At 38.5% G+C, this 19,887-nt stretch overlaps 1 protein-coding gene across 26 annotated transcripts in view; it reads left to right on the top strand.

Moving 5' to 3' along the window:
• VEPH1 (ventricular zone expressed PH domain containing 1) overlaps window positions 1-19,887 on the top strand; it is a 364,411-nt gene that overhangs the window by 282,113 nt on the left and 62,411 nt on the right. For 13 of the 26 annotated variants that reach the window (XM_084987459.1, XM_084987467.1, XM_084987455.1 and 10 more), the window contains one exon: window positions 4,624-6,213. The exons of 11 other annotated variants lie outside the window; for them this stretch is intronic. In XM_084987459.1, the coding sequence (XP_084843585.1) occupies window positions 4,624-4,860 (237 nt within the window). In that variant the 3' untranslated portion in view covers window positions 4,861-6,213. Of the gene's footprint in view, window positions 1-1,009; window positions 2,221-3,794; window positions 6,214-19,887 lie in introns of those variants that run through there. 2 more of the 26 variants (XR_014822587.1, XR_014822588.1) reach the window with 2 other exon arrangements.

Below are 19,887 nucleotides of genomic sequence, written 5' to 3'. Positions count from 1 at the left end.
TCACATGCCACACTAGTTTGCCTCCAGCGGTCTTCTAACAGACCTTTGAGGGAGGTCAGCAATATTGTCATCGCCAGTTTATAGATGGGGAAACTGAGGCCCAAAAAGACTGATTAGCTTGTCTAGGGGCAGAACCAGTAAGGTGAGAAAGGGTAAAACTGGAGTTAGGCTCAGGCGGTGTGACACCAAAGTACATTCTTAAATGGGTACACTGTCCTGCTTCTAATGTACTTAAGATACAGAGTCAGTGGCAAACCAAATTGTATCTGAACTAATGAATGAGAGTGTTAAATTACCTAAAAATTATAGTTTGCTCAGGGCACATGCATTACATCTTAGAGTGCTCATTACAAAATTTGTTTGAACTTATTACTCAACAGGAATCAAGTATGGTATATCTGAATTATGACAAATTGTGATCAATGCTCTCAGTTATTAATAAGACTGCACATTAACTTTTTGAATGAAAAATAACATTTTGGTGACACCTATTTTGAACTCAAGTTACTTTCTTCATCTGTGTGTTTTACAAAATATGCAAATAGACTTTTCTGTGACTGAAGGTGTTTTTTGAACAGGAAGTATAATGGTGTGTTCAATTTAGACAGTCATTGGCGGTTGAAGTGAACTTTTTTTAGCATAGGTTCACAATGAAGTATTTTTAATGTGTTCAAAATGACCATTTGAATTTTCTTGTTTTTATTTAAAAAATCAGAATACAGGTTAAGATGTAGTGATTTTTCAGATCCCTGGAGACAAAATAGAGTTAGCACGTAAGGGTATTTTTCCTGAACTCAAATAATGACCTTTACACTTCTTGATTCAGCACTTTTTTAAAAAAATTTTATTTATTTACTTATTTTATGGCTGCACCCATAGCAAATGTACATTCCCAGGCTAGGGATCGAATCAGAGCTATAGCTGTCTTATAGCTAGATCTGAGCTGCATCTGCGACCTACATCACAGCTCACGGCAATTCTGGATCCTTAACCCACTGAGCAAGGCCAGGGATTGAACCTGCATCCTCATGGATCCTAGTCAGGCTCATTAACCACTGAGCCACCAAGGGACCTCCTCAGCACTTTTAAATGAAGTTTAGAGAATAAGCTTTTTTATAGTTGACTAACTTGTTTGACATCTTTATCGGGAAATAATGATCTGACATTCCAAAAATCTGATAGACATTTGGCTCAGATGTTGGGAAATAATATAATATAGCATGAAGACCACAGCAAAACTCGACTCATCCCCAGGGACACAGTAACCTTGCAGTGGTCAGCAGTCCAGCTGAAGTTTTACCACATCACAAAGGGCCCATCCTGTAAATGAGGAAAATATGCTTTTTAAAATAAAAACTAAAAGACAGTAGTGTTATCTTTCACTTTTGTGTTCTTAAAGTCTTCATCTCCAGCAAACAGCTAAGCAACAGTATCCTTTGGCTTCCTGTCTGTTTCTATCTTTGTTGATTCACTGTGCACAGTTTCTGTACTGTAAACTAATACAAAAATACAATTATATTACTGTCAGATACTTGTTATAAACCAAATTAAGCTATCAAGGCATTATCTAGTACAGATGTCCTCAAATTCTACCCTATAAACTCCCTAAAATAATTTTGAAAAATCTATGTAATACCTTGCAGCATTTTAAGTTGCATAAATACTGTTATTGTAAGTTTAAACAGTTACACAAACTTTACTATCCATTGACTTATAAATATTGTCATTTTAAAATTTAAAAGTCACATTTGGGATTTCCTGTTGTGGCTCAGCAGGTTACGACCCCAACTAGTACCCATGAGAGTGCCAGTTCAATTCCTCGCCTCACTCAGTGTGTTAAGGATCTGGTGTTGCCATGAGCTGTGGTGTAGGTTGCAGACATGGCTCAGATTCCACATTACTATGGCTGTAGCTCTGATTCGACCCCTAACCTAGGAACTTCCATGTGCCATGGGTGAGGCACTAAAAAGAAGAGAGAAAAGAAAGTTTTAAAGTCACATCTCTTCTTTAAATGTAACCAACATAGTAAGACACCATAGCAGTTTGACACCTTACACCATCCATTTTTAAAAAATACATAAATTAGCTCTTCTTTGATAAAAGTGTTTATATTGTTTCTTTTTTCTTTGAAATCACATTTTGTTCTACCATTCCCATAGAATTTTATCCTGATCACCCTATTGTTTTTTACTGAAATAAAACCATGTATATATATTGAAATTTAATTGTTTTACTTTTTGGTGACCATATGTCTTTACTAAGATTTTTTAATTATTAACTTTTTAAAAAATATATCACCTATCTTTATTTTATTGAAGCATAGTCAGTTTACAGTTTGCGTTAATTTCTGCTATACAGCAAAGTGATTCAGTTACATATATATTCTTTTCCATATTTTTTTATTATGGTTTATCACAGGATATTGAATATAGTTCCCTATGCTATACAATAGGAGGACCTTGTTGTTTATCCATCCTATATATTATTATATATAATATAATAATTTTTTTGCATCTGCTAATTCCAAACCCCCAGTGCATCTCTCCTCCACCCCATTATCCTTGGAAACACAGGTCTGTTCTCTATGCCTGAGTCTATTTCTGTTTTGTAGATAATTTCATTTGTGTCATAGTTTAGATTCCACATAGATGTTATGTTGAATTGTATGTTACTTTGTTTAACATGGTAATCTCTGGTTCCAGCTATGTTGCTGCAGATGGCATTATTTCATTCTTTTAATGCTGAGTGGTATTCCATTGTGTGTATATATATTATACCAATATACACAGTTATATATTTATATATATATTGTATATTAATATACACAGTAATTATATATTATTGTGATATATATATATACCACATCTTCTTAATCCGTTCATCTGTCAATAGACATTTAGGTTGTTTCCATGTCTTGGCTATTGTGAATAGTGCTGTTACAAATGTAAGTGTGCATGTATCTTTTTGGATCATAGTTTCATCAGGATATATGCCCAGGACTATAATGGCAACTCTGGTTTTTTGAGGAATCTCCATACTGTTTTTCAAAATGGCTTCACCAAAAACAAATCACTTATGAAAAGTCATAAGTATAATACCAAATGTAATAATTAGTTATTAAACATTTAAAAGTGAAATGCTATTGGAAATGCCTTGGTTGAAGTATGCGTCCATGATATCAGTATTTTGGATTGCTCTTTTTGTTTGATGCTCCTGAGATTTTTCCAGGTTGGAAAAAATCATTACTGTGAGCTTTGGCGTGGGTCACAGACATAGAAAGTTTGGGATGAGTGAAAAGGATACCTTTCCATTGCAGTGTGAGAGAAGGATAATTGTGAAAGGGGAGGTGAGGAGTTCCCATTGTGGTTTAGCAGGTTAAGTATCAGACTAGTATCTGTGAGGATGCAGGTTTGATACCTGGCCTCACTCAGTGGGTTAAAGGATCTGGCATTGCTGCAAGCTGTGGCATAGGTCACAGATGAGGCTTGGATCTGGCATTGCTGTGGCGTAAGCCAGCGGCTACAGCTTCACTTTGACCCCTAGCCTAGGAACCTCATATGCCGCTGGTGTGGCCCTAAAATGCAAAAAAAAAAAAGTGGGGGGAGGTAAGAAAGGAGAGTTGGCAAGAGTACTTGTTGTGTTGTCAACCACAAGTACATTCTCCCTAGACACGTGATTCAGGGATGTTAAAAAGCTGAAATTGGGAGTTCCCATCGTGGTGCAGTGGAAATGAATCCAACCAGGAACCATAAGGGTTCAATGGCCTCATGGGTTCAATCTCTGGCCTTGCTCAGTGGGTTAAGGATCCGGCATTACTGTGAGCTTTGGCCTGGGTCACAGACATGGCTCAGATCTTGCATTACTGTGGCTGTGGCGTAGGCTGGTAGCTATAACTCTTATTGGACCCCTAGCCTGGGAACCTCCATATGCCACTGGTGTGGCCCTAAAAAGCAAAAACAAACAAACAAAAAACCTGAAATTTCTTTAAAGAAGTATTTGATTCCTTAAAAATATTCATATTAGCCTATTTGTGATGACTCTAGTGTTATAGAGATCCTTAAACATCTGCTTTATGCAAAGAGAATGTAACATCATTAAACATTCCTTTCCTTAATATTCGTAGGTAAATCAGGTTCCTATAGCTCCAGAGAGTTTCAGAAACAGTTTGATCTACTTAAACATTAGAACCCTGTTTATTCAATAAATAGTTCTTTCTCAGAGGTAACACAAAGGAAAATTTAATTACAAACCTCTCAAATTATCTCAAATTCTGAGTTAATAGTACCCCAAATTGTACTGCTGCATTTTATTCTATTAATACATTATTAATATTGATAGGAAATGACTAATGTCAAAGAAATATAGATTAAGCATTTTTTCCCAGTCCCACTGAATAATTTTCTATCCATTGGCTATTTTGCTTCAACTTAACAAAAAGCCAGTTGCTCACTCCTTCAGTTGTTCTAATGGCTCTTTGAGGCCTTAACACCCAAAATAACAAAGGTCTTAAGCCACATGAAGTGAAAGGATTCTGATCCTTCTGTAAAATTCTCCAGGAGGTAGATAGAGATCTTTCCATACTCTGGGATCCAGCTCATATTCTTTCCTTCCCATGCATTTCAGAAAGATGATCCTGATGACTCCCCAATAGAACTCAGCAAAGTACAGAGTGTGAAAGTTGTGGCCAAGAAACGCAGGGATCGCTCTCTCCCTCGGGCTTTCGAAATCTTCACAGACAATAAAACCTATGTTTTCAAGGCCAAGGACGAGAAGAACGCAGAAGAGTGGCTCCAGTGCATCAATGTGGCAGTTGCCCAAGCAAAAGAGAGGGAAAGCAGGGAAATAACCACTTATCTCTAGGGATCTGCAAGCCAGCCTCACACCAACTGTATAAAGTGGGCATTGCACTATCATTGCCAAATGTCAAGAAAAAAAATAAATTCCCCCAAGTTATGCTGTTTTTGATTAAATACCAGTGGAACAGTTTTCCCCAAGAAGCAGGACCTAGAAGTGGAAGGATCCTGGGTACATTTCAAATCCATGTGGCATTGGCATTAATTCCAGAACATCTGTGTATTGAATACAGGACAAGGAGCTATGGATGGTATGGAGCCAGAAAAGGGAGAGTAGGGATCTACAAATTTCTTCAGATATGTTGCTATACATTGTAAGAAAACAACTCTCAAAGATACCTTAACTACCTATCCTGAGGAAAGACTTGTCACTTCTGATGAAAAACAGACTGTCAAAATTATTTAAAGTTTAAAAACCTACAAGGAAAAGTCAAATTAACAGACACTGAGGAAAACCATATAACTTACAGACATATAATCACGTTTATCCTCTCCTAATGGACATGAGGTAATATTTGGTAAAATGGTTCTCAAGTTAAGCCAATTATATAATTAAATGTCTGTCCTCCAGAACTCCTTATTTAATTATTCCTTTTAGGTTTATATAATATGATCTAAAGTTTAGATATGTGGATATATCTCCTGCCCAAGGCAGTAAGTGTAAGTTAGGATAAGCACAGAAAACCAGTTTCTCCATCTTCAAAATATATGCCAATTCCATTCAACTTTGAGATTTTATAGTTCTATACTTTACTTGTTTGAATTCAACATTTTAATACCTCCAAATTACAGAAATTTATTGGTTTTGCCATTACCCATAATTTTAAAAAATGAAACTGTGGTAGACAGAATTCTAGAGTGATTCCCAGTGACACATACCCTGGTGTAACCTGCTCCCCCTGAGTGTGGTGGGACCTATAACTTGGCCTCTAACAGAGTGTGGTAAAAGTGATAGGATAGTCTCACCCATAATTATGTTATTGTATATGACAAAAGTGATGAAAAGGTATAATTTCGCAGATATAATTAAGATCCTTCATCACCTGACTTTGAGTTAGAAGATTTTATCCTGGGTGGGCCTGACCTAATCAGATGAGCCCTTTGAAAGAGGGTGAACAAGTCAGATTCTTTTTCCCAGTGGCCTTGAATATACTGTTATGAGTTCTACAGCTTAAAGGAAATTAATTTTATCATAAGTGGTGAGCTTGGAAGAGGATCCTGAGCCTCAGCTAAGAGCCCAGCCCCAGCCAGCACCTTAATCACAATTTTTTGAAACCCTAAGCAGAGAACCTAGCTAAGCAATGTCTGATCTCCTGACCATGGAAACTTTGAGATAATAAATATGTGCTCTTTTAAGCTACTAAGTGTGTGGTAATTTATTATGTAACAATAGATAACTAATAAAAAAAACTAACTTGTAATACACATAAAGGTGAATTTTCCCTTGAAATGTATTAAATTTATTAAGTCTAGTGTAGAAACGTGAAGAATTACTATAAGTAATTAATATCTTGAGTTCTATGCTCACTCTACTGCTAACTCACTATGTTAGGAATATTTTTAAAAAGGCCAAGTTTGAGGAAGGAAACAAGTCAATTTTAAGTTTTAATGTAAAGTTTAAGAGTAATGTGAGTCATAGAAGTTCTTACAAGTTGGAAATAAAGTTCGGGAGGTCACAATTTGGGCTTTTCATATGTAGAGATGGCCACCGAAGATGTGGAATTAGATGGGAGGATGAGACAAAAGAATTAAAAAGGGCTTCCTTGGAACAGCCAGCATTTAAGCAAAGGGATTGGCTGGATTGGCTGATTAGCATTCAGAAATGTTATAAACGAGGGGAAATAATGTCACAAAAGCTAAAGTTTTTAAGGAAAAGAGGGATCAGCCATGTGAAATCCTAAAGAGTAATCATTTAAGATAAAGTATGACTTTTTCAACTAAGAAGCAGTTGGTGTCACTGGCAAGAACAGTTTCACTGAAGTGAAAGTCAAATTTCGGTAGGCTGAAGAATCAATAGGAGGTTAAGAATTTAAAGGAATACTTGGACTATCTTTTCAACAACATGGGGCTCAGATGGATAAAGTATTTTTGTTGTTTGCTTTAAAGATTCATTAGACTTAAGGGAAGACAGTTTAAAATACATAAAGAAAAAGGAAAAATAACTTTGCTTAAATAAAGTTTTCAGAAATGAAGAAAAAGTATTAAAACTCCTTTATTCCACAGCAGTTTATGGAGTAGCTACTGAACAGCAGGTACCTCATTGGTCTGGAGACACAAAAATAAAAGATCCATCTTCTCCCTTCAAGTGTGGTGGAGTGGACAAAACTTGATGTGCTATAAAAATTGAAATGCTCTGTGGCAAGCGCCTTCGTGGAGGTATGCACAGGGTTCTATGGAAACAAAGGAGGAGATACTGCTATAAATGACTTTGAACTAAACTTGGGCTCCTTCATTGTTTCCCAGAGGTGTGAAATAATGAGCTCTCCTTAAAGAACCAGTAGGAATGTCGTGGGCAGACAAGGAGCAAATGGTCAGTAGAGGGAACCACCTTGCAGATAAAGGAGGAAGAGGGAACATGGTCCGTGTACAAAAACAGCAAGCCCACCTGGGATTGAGGCATAAGGGTCCTGTTGGAGAATGGTGCAGAATGATGCTGGAAAGGCCTGCAGCATAAGCATGAAGGGCTCAGCTCCATGCTAAGCATCTTGACTTTCTTCCTTAAGATGGTGAAGCACGATTAAAAGATTTTAAGAAGATTTTCATTTAGAGAAACAATTTCGATCATGGTACACAGAATGGATTGTAACAGGGAGAAGCTTTGGAAGGTTCTTGGAAGGTGGCAATGACCTGAACTGATGTGGTAGCAGAGGGGATAGAGGAAAATGGAAATGCAGGGAAAATACTGAATTAGTAAAATGGCCAGGACACTGGTGGATTGGATGGACCTGGGGTATAGAAATGGAAATGAATCTGGTGATTCCTAGGTGCTTTGGGGAAACTTGATTCATGATGATAGCATTCACTGCAATAGAAAATTCCATAGCCACAATTTGAGAGGTGAGGCAGATGGTAAATTTAATTTTAATATATACATCCAACATCTAGTTAAGTGATTCACCTTAGACTAGAGGGATATATCCTTCTATGAAGTTGGGCAAGAAAAGGGTGAGGATAAGTGTAGTTGAAAGCAGTTTTTAAGTATTATTTTTAAATCTTCCAGCTCATTCTTTTTTTTTTTTTTTTTTTGTCTTTTTAGGGCCACGCCTGCGGCATATGGAGGTTCCCATAGGAGTCTAATCGGAGCTGTAGGTGCCAGCCTACACCACAGCCACAGCAAGGCAGGATCTGAGCCGCACCTGCAACCTATGCTACAGCTCACGGCAACGCAGGATCCTTAACCCGCTGAGCAAGGCAAGGCATGGAACCTGCAACCTCATGGTTCCTAGTCAGATTCATTTCTGCTGCGCAAAAGCAGGAACTCCTCAGCTCATTCTTAAGAGTCAGTGAATATCCCTAGCTGATTTAATCAATTAGGAAAAATTGTAACAGATATACAGAAATAGAGTAGTAAGTGACATCACATTAGTTATTTTTTTTCTGATCTGTCACTTTATTTATTTTTATATATAATGATTTTTTTTCATTATTAGTTATAAATAATTTAAACATCAAGAATGTACTCAGGGAGTTCCCACAGAGGCACAGTGGTAACAAACCTGACTAGTATCCATGAGGATGCAGGTTGGATCCCTGGCCTCGCTCAGTGGGTTAAAGATCTGGAGTTGGTGTGAGCTGTGGTGTAGGTCGCAGATGTGGCTTGGGTACCGTGTGGCTGTGGCTGTGGTGTAGGCCAGCGGCTACAGCTCTGATTCAACCCCTAGCCTGGGAACTTCTACATGCTGCGAGTGCGGCCCTTAAAAAAAAAAAGAAAGAAAAAGAAAGAAAAAGAAAAGAAGGTACTCAAACCTTAGTAGAAGAATTACAGTAAAACACTGGTAATGTCCTGATTCTGTTTTCACTGAATACTTATCCTAAGAAAGAAGAGAAGAGCCCTTACAGCTCAATTTGGAGGAAAAGAATTATTTTTGCTACTTGTTACAAAGTGGTTGTGGCTTAATTAATTAGATCTGTCTAGTTTAGAGAGCTACTCTCAGAACCTTTGAACCAGATCTAAAAAGAAGTAGGTGTAAGAGGTATAAATAATGATCTTTCTGGTTTCATTCCACTATTTGGTAATTCCAAATGCAAGCAAATTTTGCTGGGTTCAGACTCACACTAGGCATTTCAAAATTGTTTTCCCACTGATATTTCTGGCACTTCCACCCCTGTTGCTGGCTGGTTTACCACAGACTGACCTTTCCCAAGAGGGCTGCTGTTTCTGATCTACGGAGAAACCACTTTTCTAAACATGTTTAAACTTTTAAATATGTTGGTATGAATACAATTATAATCATGGACAGAAATTCAAGTGGTTTTCATTTTTATTTCATTTTGACTCTTTTTTCCCTCCTAGATAGCTGTGGAAGCATAAATGTTTATGTGTGAAACCCTCATCTGGCTCTTTCTTGAGAATCTGGAATTCAGTAAAGATAAATGTTCAATATTTTTCTAACACTAGGTTTTCTAAAAAATCTTTGGCTGGTGATGTTGAGGGACATTTACTGGGCCATCTTCAACTTGCCTACTTTCTGTAGGCACTTTGGGGCTTAGTTTTTACGACTTATTCTCAGACATAAATATAGATTACCTGGTTGAAGTGTTTCCCCACTTAAGGAAACAATTGCAGGATAAGGCAAGAGAATATGTGAGCTGAATTCAAAGTGCATCACAGAGAAGTAAATATCACAAATGTCCTAATTAGGATTTCTAGTCCCCAAAAGCTACGTTTTTAGATGAAAAACAAAGGAAAACCAAAGCTGCCATCTTATTCCAAAATAGCACCAGTGCATAGACCTCTTGGAGCTATTCCTCTCCAAAGATGCTCCTGAAGGACAAAGGGTTTAAAAAATCAAGGAGATTTTTCCCCAGATGATGAAGTCTGGAGAAAGTAGTGCAGGATCTGGGCAAGGACACATGGGGATTCAAGTCTTGGTTCTACCCAAACTGAATGACCAAACCTGAGCAAATCACTCATCTCTCATCTCTGGGTTGGGGATAATAATATTTATGGAACAGAATTGTTGTGAGGCTTAAATATCATGTGAAAGCCTCGAATAGAGAATCATTACCTTAACAGGTGCTTGATAATGACACTCCATTTTTTATGTATCACTAAGGAAGTAAGAAATGCTACCAATGAAATTATGATGCAATGCCTTAGTAGTGGTCCAATGAGTAGTGACTTACTTCAAAGTGTCTTTTATCTGTTCTGAGGGATTTAGTAATTTCTTCTGACTTCAGGTACTGTGTGTGGTATGCAGTAGGTAATTCTACAGATTGGTATCTATTTCAGCAGCAAGATGAAACATGGCTTTATTTCCTGTTGATGTCTTCCACTCTTATATAAAACACTTAATGGTTGTCTTGGAAGACCATATAACTATGGTCATTCCTCCAATGATGGCTCTTTGGTTCACTAATGCCACATTTCATCCCAATCCTCTATTTCTATGCTTTTCTGTGTATATGATAACTTTTTTTTTCAACATAAAATTATTCTACAATTTTTAAGACATACTATAAACAGCAGTTAACACATGTAGAGTCAACCACGTACATAATTCAATTGAAGTTACAACACAAAGACCTGGGGCCAAGTTCAAGTGAAACCTGGTCATAGTCATTCCTGGTAGACGATGATTGCAAAACACCACTGGTTATAAGATACATCCCAGGAGTTCCCGTCGTGGCGCAGTGATTAACGAATCCGACTAGGAACCATGAGGTTGCGGGTTCAGTCCCTGCCCTTGCTGCCCTTGCTCAGTGGGTTAACGATCCGGCGTTGCCGTGAGCTGTGGTGTAGGTTGCAGACGCGGCTCGGATCCCGCCTTGCTGTGGCTCTGGCGTAGGCCGGTGGCTACAGCTCCGATTGGACCCCTAGCCTGGGAACCTCCATATGCCGTGGGAGCGGCCCAAGAAATAGCAAAAAGACAAAAAAAAAAAAAAAAAAGATACATCCCAATTTCATAGCTGTTAAATAATAAGAGAAAATGCAAATAAATACCCAAAAGTATATTCATTTAAGGGTACCACAGTATTTAAAACTGTATGTAAAAATTTTGTGAACAGTAAAGTATATGGCAAATGTAAAAAATCGTAAAGTCTTTTAAAATGCTCCCAGTGCATCCATTCTCAAAGGTATGAGATCAACCACTCCTGTGTGTGCTTACCCTCTGTATTAGTCAGGGTTCTCCTTTTATTCCATTAAGGCCCCCAGTGGATTGGAGGAGACCCAACTATATTGACGAGGCTGGATCTCTTTATTCAGTCTGTTGATTCAAAGTGCTAATCTCTTCCAGATACACCTTCACAGATACACCCAGAAATAATGTTTTATCTGGGCATCTTTAGGCCAGTCAAGTTGACATATAAAATTAACCATCACACCCTCTGTTTTGATGGAAATGAAGATGGCTAATATCTACCCACAAGCCATGATTCTGGTGCCTCTAGGTCCCCCTTCCTGTGTTCTCCTTTATCCAAGTCCCCTTGCCTGACAGGGAAGCTGAACAGGGAATGAATGGACCAAGATGGCAGAGGAGAGGGAAGGGGCACCTGGTGTCACAGATTGGGGAGCCAGGGGGTAAAGTGGGGATAGTGTCTGAATAGGAATTCAGACCAAGTAGGAGGAGCATCTCCAGAAGAGCCCTAGAGGTCAACCCTACCAGACATAAGAGTAGGAAAGCAAGGCCTGGAGCCGAGCTAGAAGCTGGGGACCCAGGGAACAGCAAAGGGAGGCATACAGCGGAGTGGGTAGAATGGGTGGTATGCTGTAGGATCTGCAGAGGATCAGGACAGGCCCCAAGGCAGGGCTTTTCCAGGTACTTGCCTTGAAGAGGAGAGTTCTATTCAATGTGCTTTGAAGAGACAGGTTTCTGCTTCTTCATGTCCTCCTTCTATCAGCAAGTTACACAAGGCCCTACAGTCTTATAACTGACAGAACAGACCACCAGCTCCAGCAGAGGCCTGAGCTCCTGGATGTTGCCATGAGAACCTCAGCCTTTCAGAGCAGTTTCCATATTGACATTCTTCTCATTCTACACCCTCGACCCAGCACATATTGAACTTGTCTACTTCAAAGAAAAACTTTCTGGGGATATGGGGAGGGGAACCAGAAATCCTAGAATTTCTTGTGTGTTTTTCTATAAGATAATAATCAGACACATTGTGTTTGCATAGTTCCTTATGCCTTTGTGAACAAGCCTTTTTTAAAGCTTTCATCAAATAGAAATAGGATACATTTCCTTTGTCTTTCAGTCAATAAAATGATTAGAATTCACTTTGGTACTGAGAACCTAGAAGAGTTACAAAATATTCAAATAATGCAAAAATGTAAAATACTCTAACAAATGACAGACTTACTTGTTCAGAGGAATAACTGTGCATCATGAGACTTCATTGGGAACTTGGTGGGATCGGGGGGAGATAATAATAAATTCTAAATTTTCCTTTATGAATTCTTTTAGAACTCTTTTTTGCCTTGTGTAACCACCAGTCCACTTATGTCAGAATAATAAACATTTGTCAGTATAGTACACATTTATATACATATATACATATTATTTTATACAGGAGTTATAACAGCAAAACAGTTTTTACATGTATTTTGTACACATTAATCTTATTATGTCATTGTCTTAAATCTGCCCCCCCACTCCCCTGCCTGTCTTTATCTGTTTACCTAAGCTGGTATTTCATGTAATCAGAAAAACTTTGCATGTTGCACTGTTCTTAATGGAGATTCTCTCCTACACCCCAGATAACCTCTGGGAGTATTCTGTTACTCTTAATTCAGAGCTATTGTAATATGGAGGAAATGGTCTAAACATTTTTGTTGTTGTTTTTTAAAATTTTTATTTTATTTTTAGGTTTTTATTTTTTCTATTATAGTTGATTTACATTGTTCTGTTAATTTCTTCTGTACAGCAAAGTGACCCCGTCATATGTGTGTGTATACACACACACACACACACACACACACACACACATTCTTTTTCTCACATTATCCTCCATCATGTTCCATCACGAGTTACTGGACATAGTTCCCTGTGCAGGATCTCATTTCTTATCCACTCCACATACAATAGTTTGCATCTGTTAACCCCAGACTCCCAGTCCATTTCACTCCCTCCCCCTCTGCCTTGGCAACCACAAGTCTGTTCTCCAAGTTCATGAGTTTCTCTTCTGTGGAAAGGTTCATTTGTGCCATATACTAGATTCCAGATATAAGTGATATGATATAGTAGTTGTCTTTCTCTTTCTGACTTACGTCACTTAGTATGTCTCTAGTTCAATCCATTTTGCTGCAAATGGCATTATTTTGTTCTTTTTATGGCTGAGTAGTATTCCATTGTGTATATATACCACATCTTCTTAATCCATTCATCTATTGATGGACATTTAGGTTGTTTACATGTCTTGGATATTGTGAATAGTGCTGCAATGAGCATAGGGGTGCCTCTATCTTTTTCAGTGAAAGTTTTGTCCAGATATGTGCCCAGGTGTGGGATTGTTGGGTCATATGGTAGTTCTATATTACTTTTCTGACATACCTACATACTGTTTTCCATAGTGGTTGTACCAATTTACATTCCCAATTTACATAAGAGAAAAAAAAATGTTCATGTTTGCCCAAACTCTCTCATAAACACAAAATTCAGAGTAGGGCCTATCTTTTTTATTTCATTTTATTTTTATTAATTTTTATTTTATATTATAGTTGATTTACAATGTTGTATTAATTTCAGGTTTACAGCAAAATGATTCAGTTATACATATACATACATGTATTCTTTTTCCGATTGTTTTTCCATATGGGTTATTACAGAATATTAAGTAGAGTTTTCTGTGCTAGGCAGTAGGTCTTTGTTGATTACCTATTTTATTTACAGTAGTGTGTACATGTTCATCTCAAATCCCTGATTTGTTCCCCCACCACCTTTCCCCTTTGGTAATCATAAGTTTATTTTCTAAGTCTGTGAATCTATTTCCCTTTTGTAAATAGGTTCATTTGTATCATTTTTTTTAAGATTCCACATGTAAGTGATATGTGATATTTATCTAGGCCCATCTTTTTAATTTAACCAAAACCACAGTCTAAAATGTCTGTCTTGAAAGATTAGCCATTTAATAGTGTCATCTCCTGAAATCCTCCTGTTATATCAGCCTCAGGTGAATACAGATCAAATTCCACTGCAGCCAGTACTGTCATTGTGAGATTCCAGTGTAAAGAAGTCACCAATAGAATGTAAGATAGCCAAATAAACTAGACCAAGTTCTTCTAAGAAAGGATCTCCGCATTTATCATTAAGTTAATAGTACCACAGGGTGTTGGAGTTAGAAGAACTTTGGAGCACGTAGGGTCCAACCTCCCCCACCATGGAGAAGTCCCTTCCTTGTCATCATTGGCAGGTGTCATTCTCAGCTACTCAAATACTTCTAGGTATGAATTCGTTGCTTTATCACAGTCCACATGTTTTTTAAACATTTTCTGATTATGAAAATAATATTTATTATAGAAAATTTAGAAAAAAAAAAGACTATTAAGATAAAATATAGGAGTTCCCGTTGTGGTGCAGCCGAAACAAATCCGACCAGGAACCATGAAGTTGCAGGTTTGATCCTTGGCCTTTCTCAGTGGGTTAAGGATCTGGCATTGTCGTGAACTGTGGTGTAGGTTGCGGGCACAACTCAGATCTGGCGTTGCTGTGGCTGTGGTGTAGGCTGGCAGCTACAACTCCAATTGAACCCCTAGCCTGGGAACCTCCATATGCTGCAGGTGCAGCCCTAAAAAGACAAAAGACAAAAGAAAAAAAGTTAAAATATAATAAAAATTACCCATAATTCCCAAACCTAAAAACATCCAATAGAAATGTTTGGATGGGGAGTTCCCACTATGGCTTAGCAGGTTAAGAACTCAGCTAGTATCCATGAATATGCAGGATTGATCCTTGGCCTCGCTCAGTGGCCTAAGGATCCAGAATTGCCGTAGGCTGCAGCATAGGTCACAGATGTGGCTGAGATCTGTCATGGCTGTGGCTGTGGTGTAGGCCTGTTGTAGCTACAGCTCCCATTCGAACCCTAGCCTGGAAACTTCCCTATGGTTCAGATGTGGCCCTGAAAAGAAGAAAAAAAGAGAAAAAAAGAAAGAAATGTTTGGATGTGATCCCTAGTGAATTACTCATCCTTTGTATTGTTTTTTGAAAAATTCTACCTTTCGGTAATTTCTAACCTTTGTTCTTAATTCTTTCTCCTGCAGATACATAAAATGTCTGCTCCCTCTTCCCCAAGACACCCTTTCAAATAGTTAATTTGAGACATCCATCCAGCAGCACATATTGAACATTCAGCACATGCCAGATACTGTGCTAGGGCATGGACTAGGAAATTGTCTCTGCCTTTAAGAAACTCAGTAAATAAGTACATATTTACCCAGTAAGTAAAATAAAATAGCAAGCGTTTTTTCTGTGCAGGTCTTCTGCTGACGTTGGGAATGCTGAGGTCATCAATATATTCCAACTTTTGTGGAGTTAATATTCTAGTAGAAGAGAAAGATATTAAAGTTTTTTCTTAATTAATTATGAAATTGCCATGTGACCAGTACTATGAGGAAGCACGATGGATAGAGATCATGAAGCGAGAGAGCTGACCTAGTCAGGAAGTTGGGCAGAGCTTCTGGAGGACAAGTTATGGGGCCTGAAACCTGAAGGACAAACAAGAATTATTAGTCCTAAGAGAGGTGGAGGAAAAGCAGACCAGAAAGGTCAGAATGAGACAAGAGCCTTGGGAGAAAAATTTCAAAAGCCTATTGGAAGAATCAGTAGAGGCCAATGTGTCCAGAAATGAGCAGGGAGAAAAGAAAAACTGATGAGGCTGGTGAGACAGAGGACACGGGTTCATCCTGCAGGCTCAGTGGGGAGAGCTACTGACCAGCTTAAACAGGGTCATATGATTAGATCAGCAGTTTTTTAAGTCCTCCAGCTGCTGTGTGGAAAACAGGTTGTTGGAGAAGCAAGAATAGAAAGTGGGAGAAAGATAGGAGGCTGTTAAGATAGTATAGGCAAGCGATGTAACAAGAGCCTGTAAGGGAGTGGCACTTGAAATAGAAATGGAGGGCTAGAAAGATATTTTAGAAATAAAAATTGTAGGACTTGTGATGGATAGAAACCTACTTTCAGAATTCTGGCACCAGCGAATTGGTGGTGGCACCATTCTATAAAGAGAACATGCAAAGGAGGTCAGATTTGAGGGCAAGTCTTGTCTGTGGAGAAGGGACTATGAGTTTGTGATGTGGGGGTCGCTTGGCAGAGTGAGAAGGAGGCAGCTGATCCTGCTGGACAGGGTTGCAAATCCTTGAATATTCTGGGCCTCGAAGAAGGAATCCAGTTTTCTTCAGAGTAAACCTGTCCTTTCACAGTCTCATAGTCAAAGAAGAGAGAGGGTATTCTAATCTTAGGAAAGAGCACATGCAAAGATTCAGGACCAAAGTTAAGGTAAGAGACAACATAAGCAGGCAAGGATCAGAACAGGGTCCTTATTTTTAACTACTTATTTTATTTGTGCTCATGTTCTAAAATTTTTATGATTTAAAAAATATGTATCCTAGCTTTTAAAAGCAAGTGTGGTTGACACTAATTGTCTTAATCCATTCAAGCTGCTATAACAAATTACCCTAGACTTGGTGGTGTTATCAATGACAGCCATTTATTTCTCACGGTTCTGGAGGCTAGGAAGACCAGGATCAAGGCACCAGCAGATTCAGTGTCCGGTCAAGTCCTGCTCTCTGGTTCACAGATGGCCATCTTCTTGCTGTGTCCTCCTATGATGGAAGGGTTGAGAGAGCTCTCTGGGATCTCTTTTGTAAAGGCACTGATCCCATTCTTAAGGGTTCTTCCCTTATCACCTAACACCTCTCAAAAGTCCCACCTCCAAAAACCATCACATCAGAGATTAGGTTTCAACACATGAATTCTAGGGGACACAAACATTCAGCCTCTATCACTGATGCATTACCACAGCCCCCCTCCAGTGAAGAGCTTGGTGCCCCAGCTGCTGAGAATGCTCTTGGCAGCACCCTTCAGCTTTCATTCCCTTCAAGGATTGCCTCAGCTACAGAGAGCCACCTGGCCAATGTCACTTTTCTTCCTGGGGCAGCTGACATTGAATAAATGGTTGCTTGGAGGAGTATAAAGACCTGCCACTTAGGTCCAACTTAGAACAACTCCATAGAGCTATTGAGCTCTCCATGGGGTTAGCTGAGACTGTCTTTGGGGCTGCATCAAAACTCAACTTGTCCCCTTCTAATCTTGATTCTTCTCCACTCCCTCCCATGAGTGTTAATTCCAGGGATACTCCTTTTTTAAAAAAATTGAAGTAGAGTTGATTTAGAAAGTTGTGTCGGTTTCTAGTATACAACAAAGTGATTCAGTTATACATACACAGACACACAGAGACACACACACACACATATATATATCCTTTTTCATATTCTTTTCCATAATGATTTATTACAGGAATTTGAATATGGTTTCCTATGCTATACAATAGAACCTTGTTATTTATCCATGCTCTATGTAGTAGTTTGCATCTACTAGTCCCAAACTCCCAGTCCAACCCTCTTCCATCCCCTCCCCCCTTTGGCAACCACAAGTCTGTTCTCTATGTCTGTGAGTCCATGTTTCATAGATAAGTTCATTTGTGTCATATTTTAGATTCCACATATAGGTGATATCATACAGTGTTTGGCTTTCTCTTTTGGACTTATTTTGCTTACTATGATAATCTCTAGGTCCATCCATGTTGCTGCACATGGCATTATTTCATTCTTTTTTATGGCTGAGTAACACCACATGTATATACCATATTTTCTTTATCCATTCATCTATTGATGAACATTTAGGTTGTTTCCATGTCTCAACTATTGTGAATAGTGCTGCCATGAACATAGGGGTGCATGGATCTTTTCAAATTATGGTTTTGTCTGGCTATATGCCCAGAAGTAAGATTGCTAGATCATATGGTAACTCTATTTTTAGTTTTTTGAGGAACCTCCATACTGTCCTCCATAGTGTTTTCACCAATTTACATTCTCACCAACAGTGTCGGAGGGTTCCCTTTTCTCCATACCCTCTCCAGCATTTGTTATTTGTATACTTATTAATGATGACCATTCTAACTGGTATGAGGTGGTACCTCATTGAAGTTTTGATTTTCATTTCTCTAATAATTAGCAATGATGAGGATCTTTTCATGTGCCTATTAGCCATCTGTGTGTCTTCTTTGAGAAAATGTATGTTTAGGTCTTCTGCCCTTTTTTTGATTGGGTTGTTTTGTTGTTATTGCTAAATTGTATGAGCTGTTTGAATATTTTTGGAAATTAAGCCCTTGTGTATAGCATCATTTGCAAATATTTTCTCCCAATCCATAGGTTGTTCGTTTGTTTGTTTGTTTTGCTTATGGTTGGTTTCCTTTCCTGTGCAAAATCTTATAAGTTTGACTAGGTCCCATTTGTTTATTTTTGCTTTTATTCTATTGCCTTGGTAGACTGACCTAAGAAAACATTGTATTGTTTATGTCAGATAATGTTTTGCCTATGTTCTCTTCTAGGATTTTTATTGTGTCCTGTCTTATATTTAAGTAGGTGAGCCATTTTACATTTATCTTTCAGTGTAGTGAGAGGGTGTGTTTTAACTTCATTGATTTTTATGCAGCTGTTCAACTTTCCCAAGGATACTTCTCAATAAACATCCTGCACCTTAAATTCTGTCTCAGGGTCTGCTTTCCAGAAAGTCCAGCCAGACTGAGAGTAAGTAAAGGCATAGGGTAGAAGAAAATCAAAGCAGAAAGAATAGTCACTAGGATATAGCAGATGAAATGCATGTTATGAAGTTCTACCCACTGTAAAGTGCAAATAGGGTTCGGAGCTGACTTTGTGCTTTCATGCAGCCGAAATTAGGAGCAACATTCAATCAAATCCATGAGTCACACTTTCCCAAACTAAAAATAAACCAGTTGCCCAGAGGAAGAAAATACTCCCAGGACTGAGACCCAAGAATTTTTTCCTGTGGGGTCTCACAAAGAAAATTCTAAAAGAGCAAAAACAACCTTCATAGCTCCCCAGGAAAGGCATAGCATGTTTCACAAGGATGTGTAAGCGTACAAACAACCTCATCACTTCAAGAATGTAAATAATGCAGTTTTCCTTATTGCTTTATTGCTTTGTATTTGACTTAATTTATGTCTTGAGCCCTAAATCCCATCTTACCTGGTAGCGAAACAATTGTCAACAGGGGCAATTCAGGGGAAACTTGATCAACTAGGAATATTCTCCATTTATTTAGGTTTTTCCTATTCCCCCTTCTCCACAGTATTCCCAAATATATTATTTATGTAACAAGGTTCATATCCTGGTTCTTCATGGTCCTGAAATTTTTAACCTCAAATCCTGACTTGGGAGACTTAAGACCCTATTTTCTCAAAGTGTTATTTCTTCTGTGAGTTTCAGAAGCTTATTATGAAATTTAAAGGCTGATAATTCACTATTACTTCTCTCGAATGTCTTTGTGTGTGTGTGTGTCTTTTGTCCTTTTAGGGCTGCACACGTGGCACATGGAGGTTCCCAGGCTAGGGGTCTAATTGGAGCTGTTGCTGTGACCTACACCACAGCCACAGCAATGCCAGACCTTTAACTCACTGAGCGAGGCCAGGGATCAGACCCGCAACCTCATGGTTCCTAGTCGAATTCATTTCTGCTGCACCATGATGAGAACTCCTCGAGCTTCTTTTCACATTCCTTTTCTAAGTCAATAGATGCCTCCGAAGTCTGAATGATGTTTCCAATGAAAACCCAACAGAACAGAAGCTCAGAGGGTGAATC

Source organism: Sus scrofa, chromosome 13 (assembly GCF_054392235.1).
Source record: "Sus scrofa isolate SSC_HxYL_T2T_F1_AM1 chromosome 13, Sscrofa_HxYL_maternal_Yorkshire_Landrace_v2.0, whole genome shotgun sequence".
In the NCBI taxonomy this organism is placed as follows: Eukaryota; Metazoa; Chordata; class Mammalia; order Artiodactyla; family Suidae; genus Sus; species Sus scrofa.
This window is presented reverse-complemented; position numbering and strand designations above follow the sequence as displayed.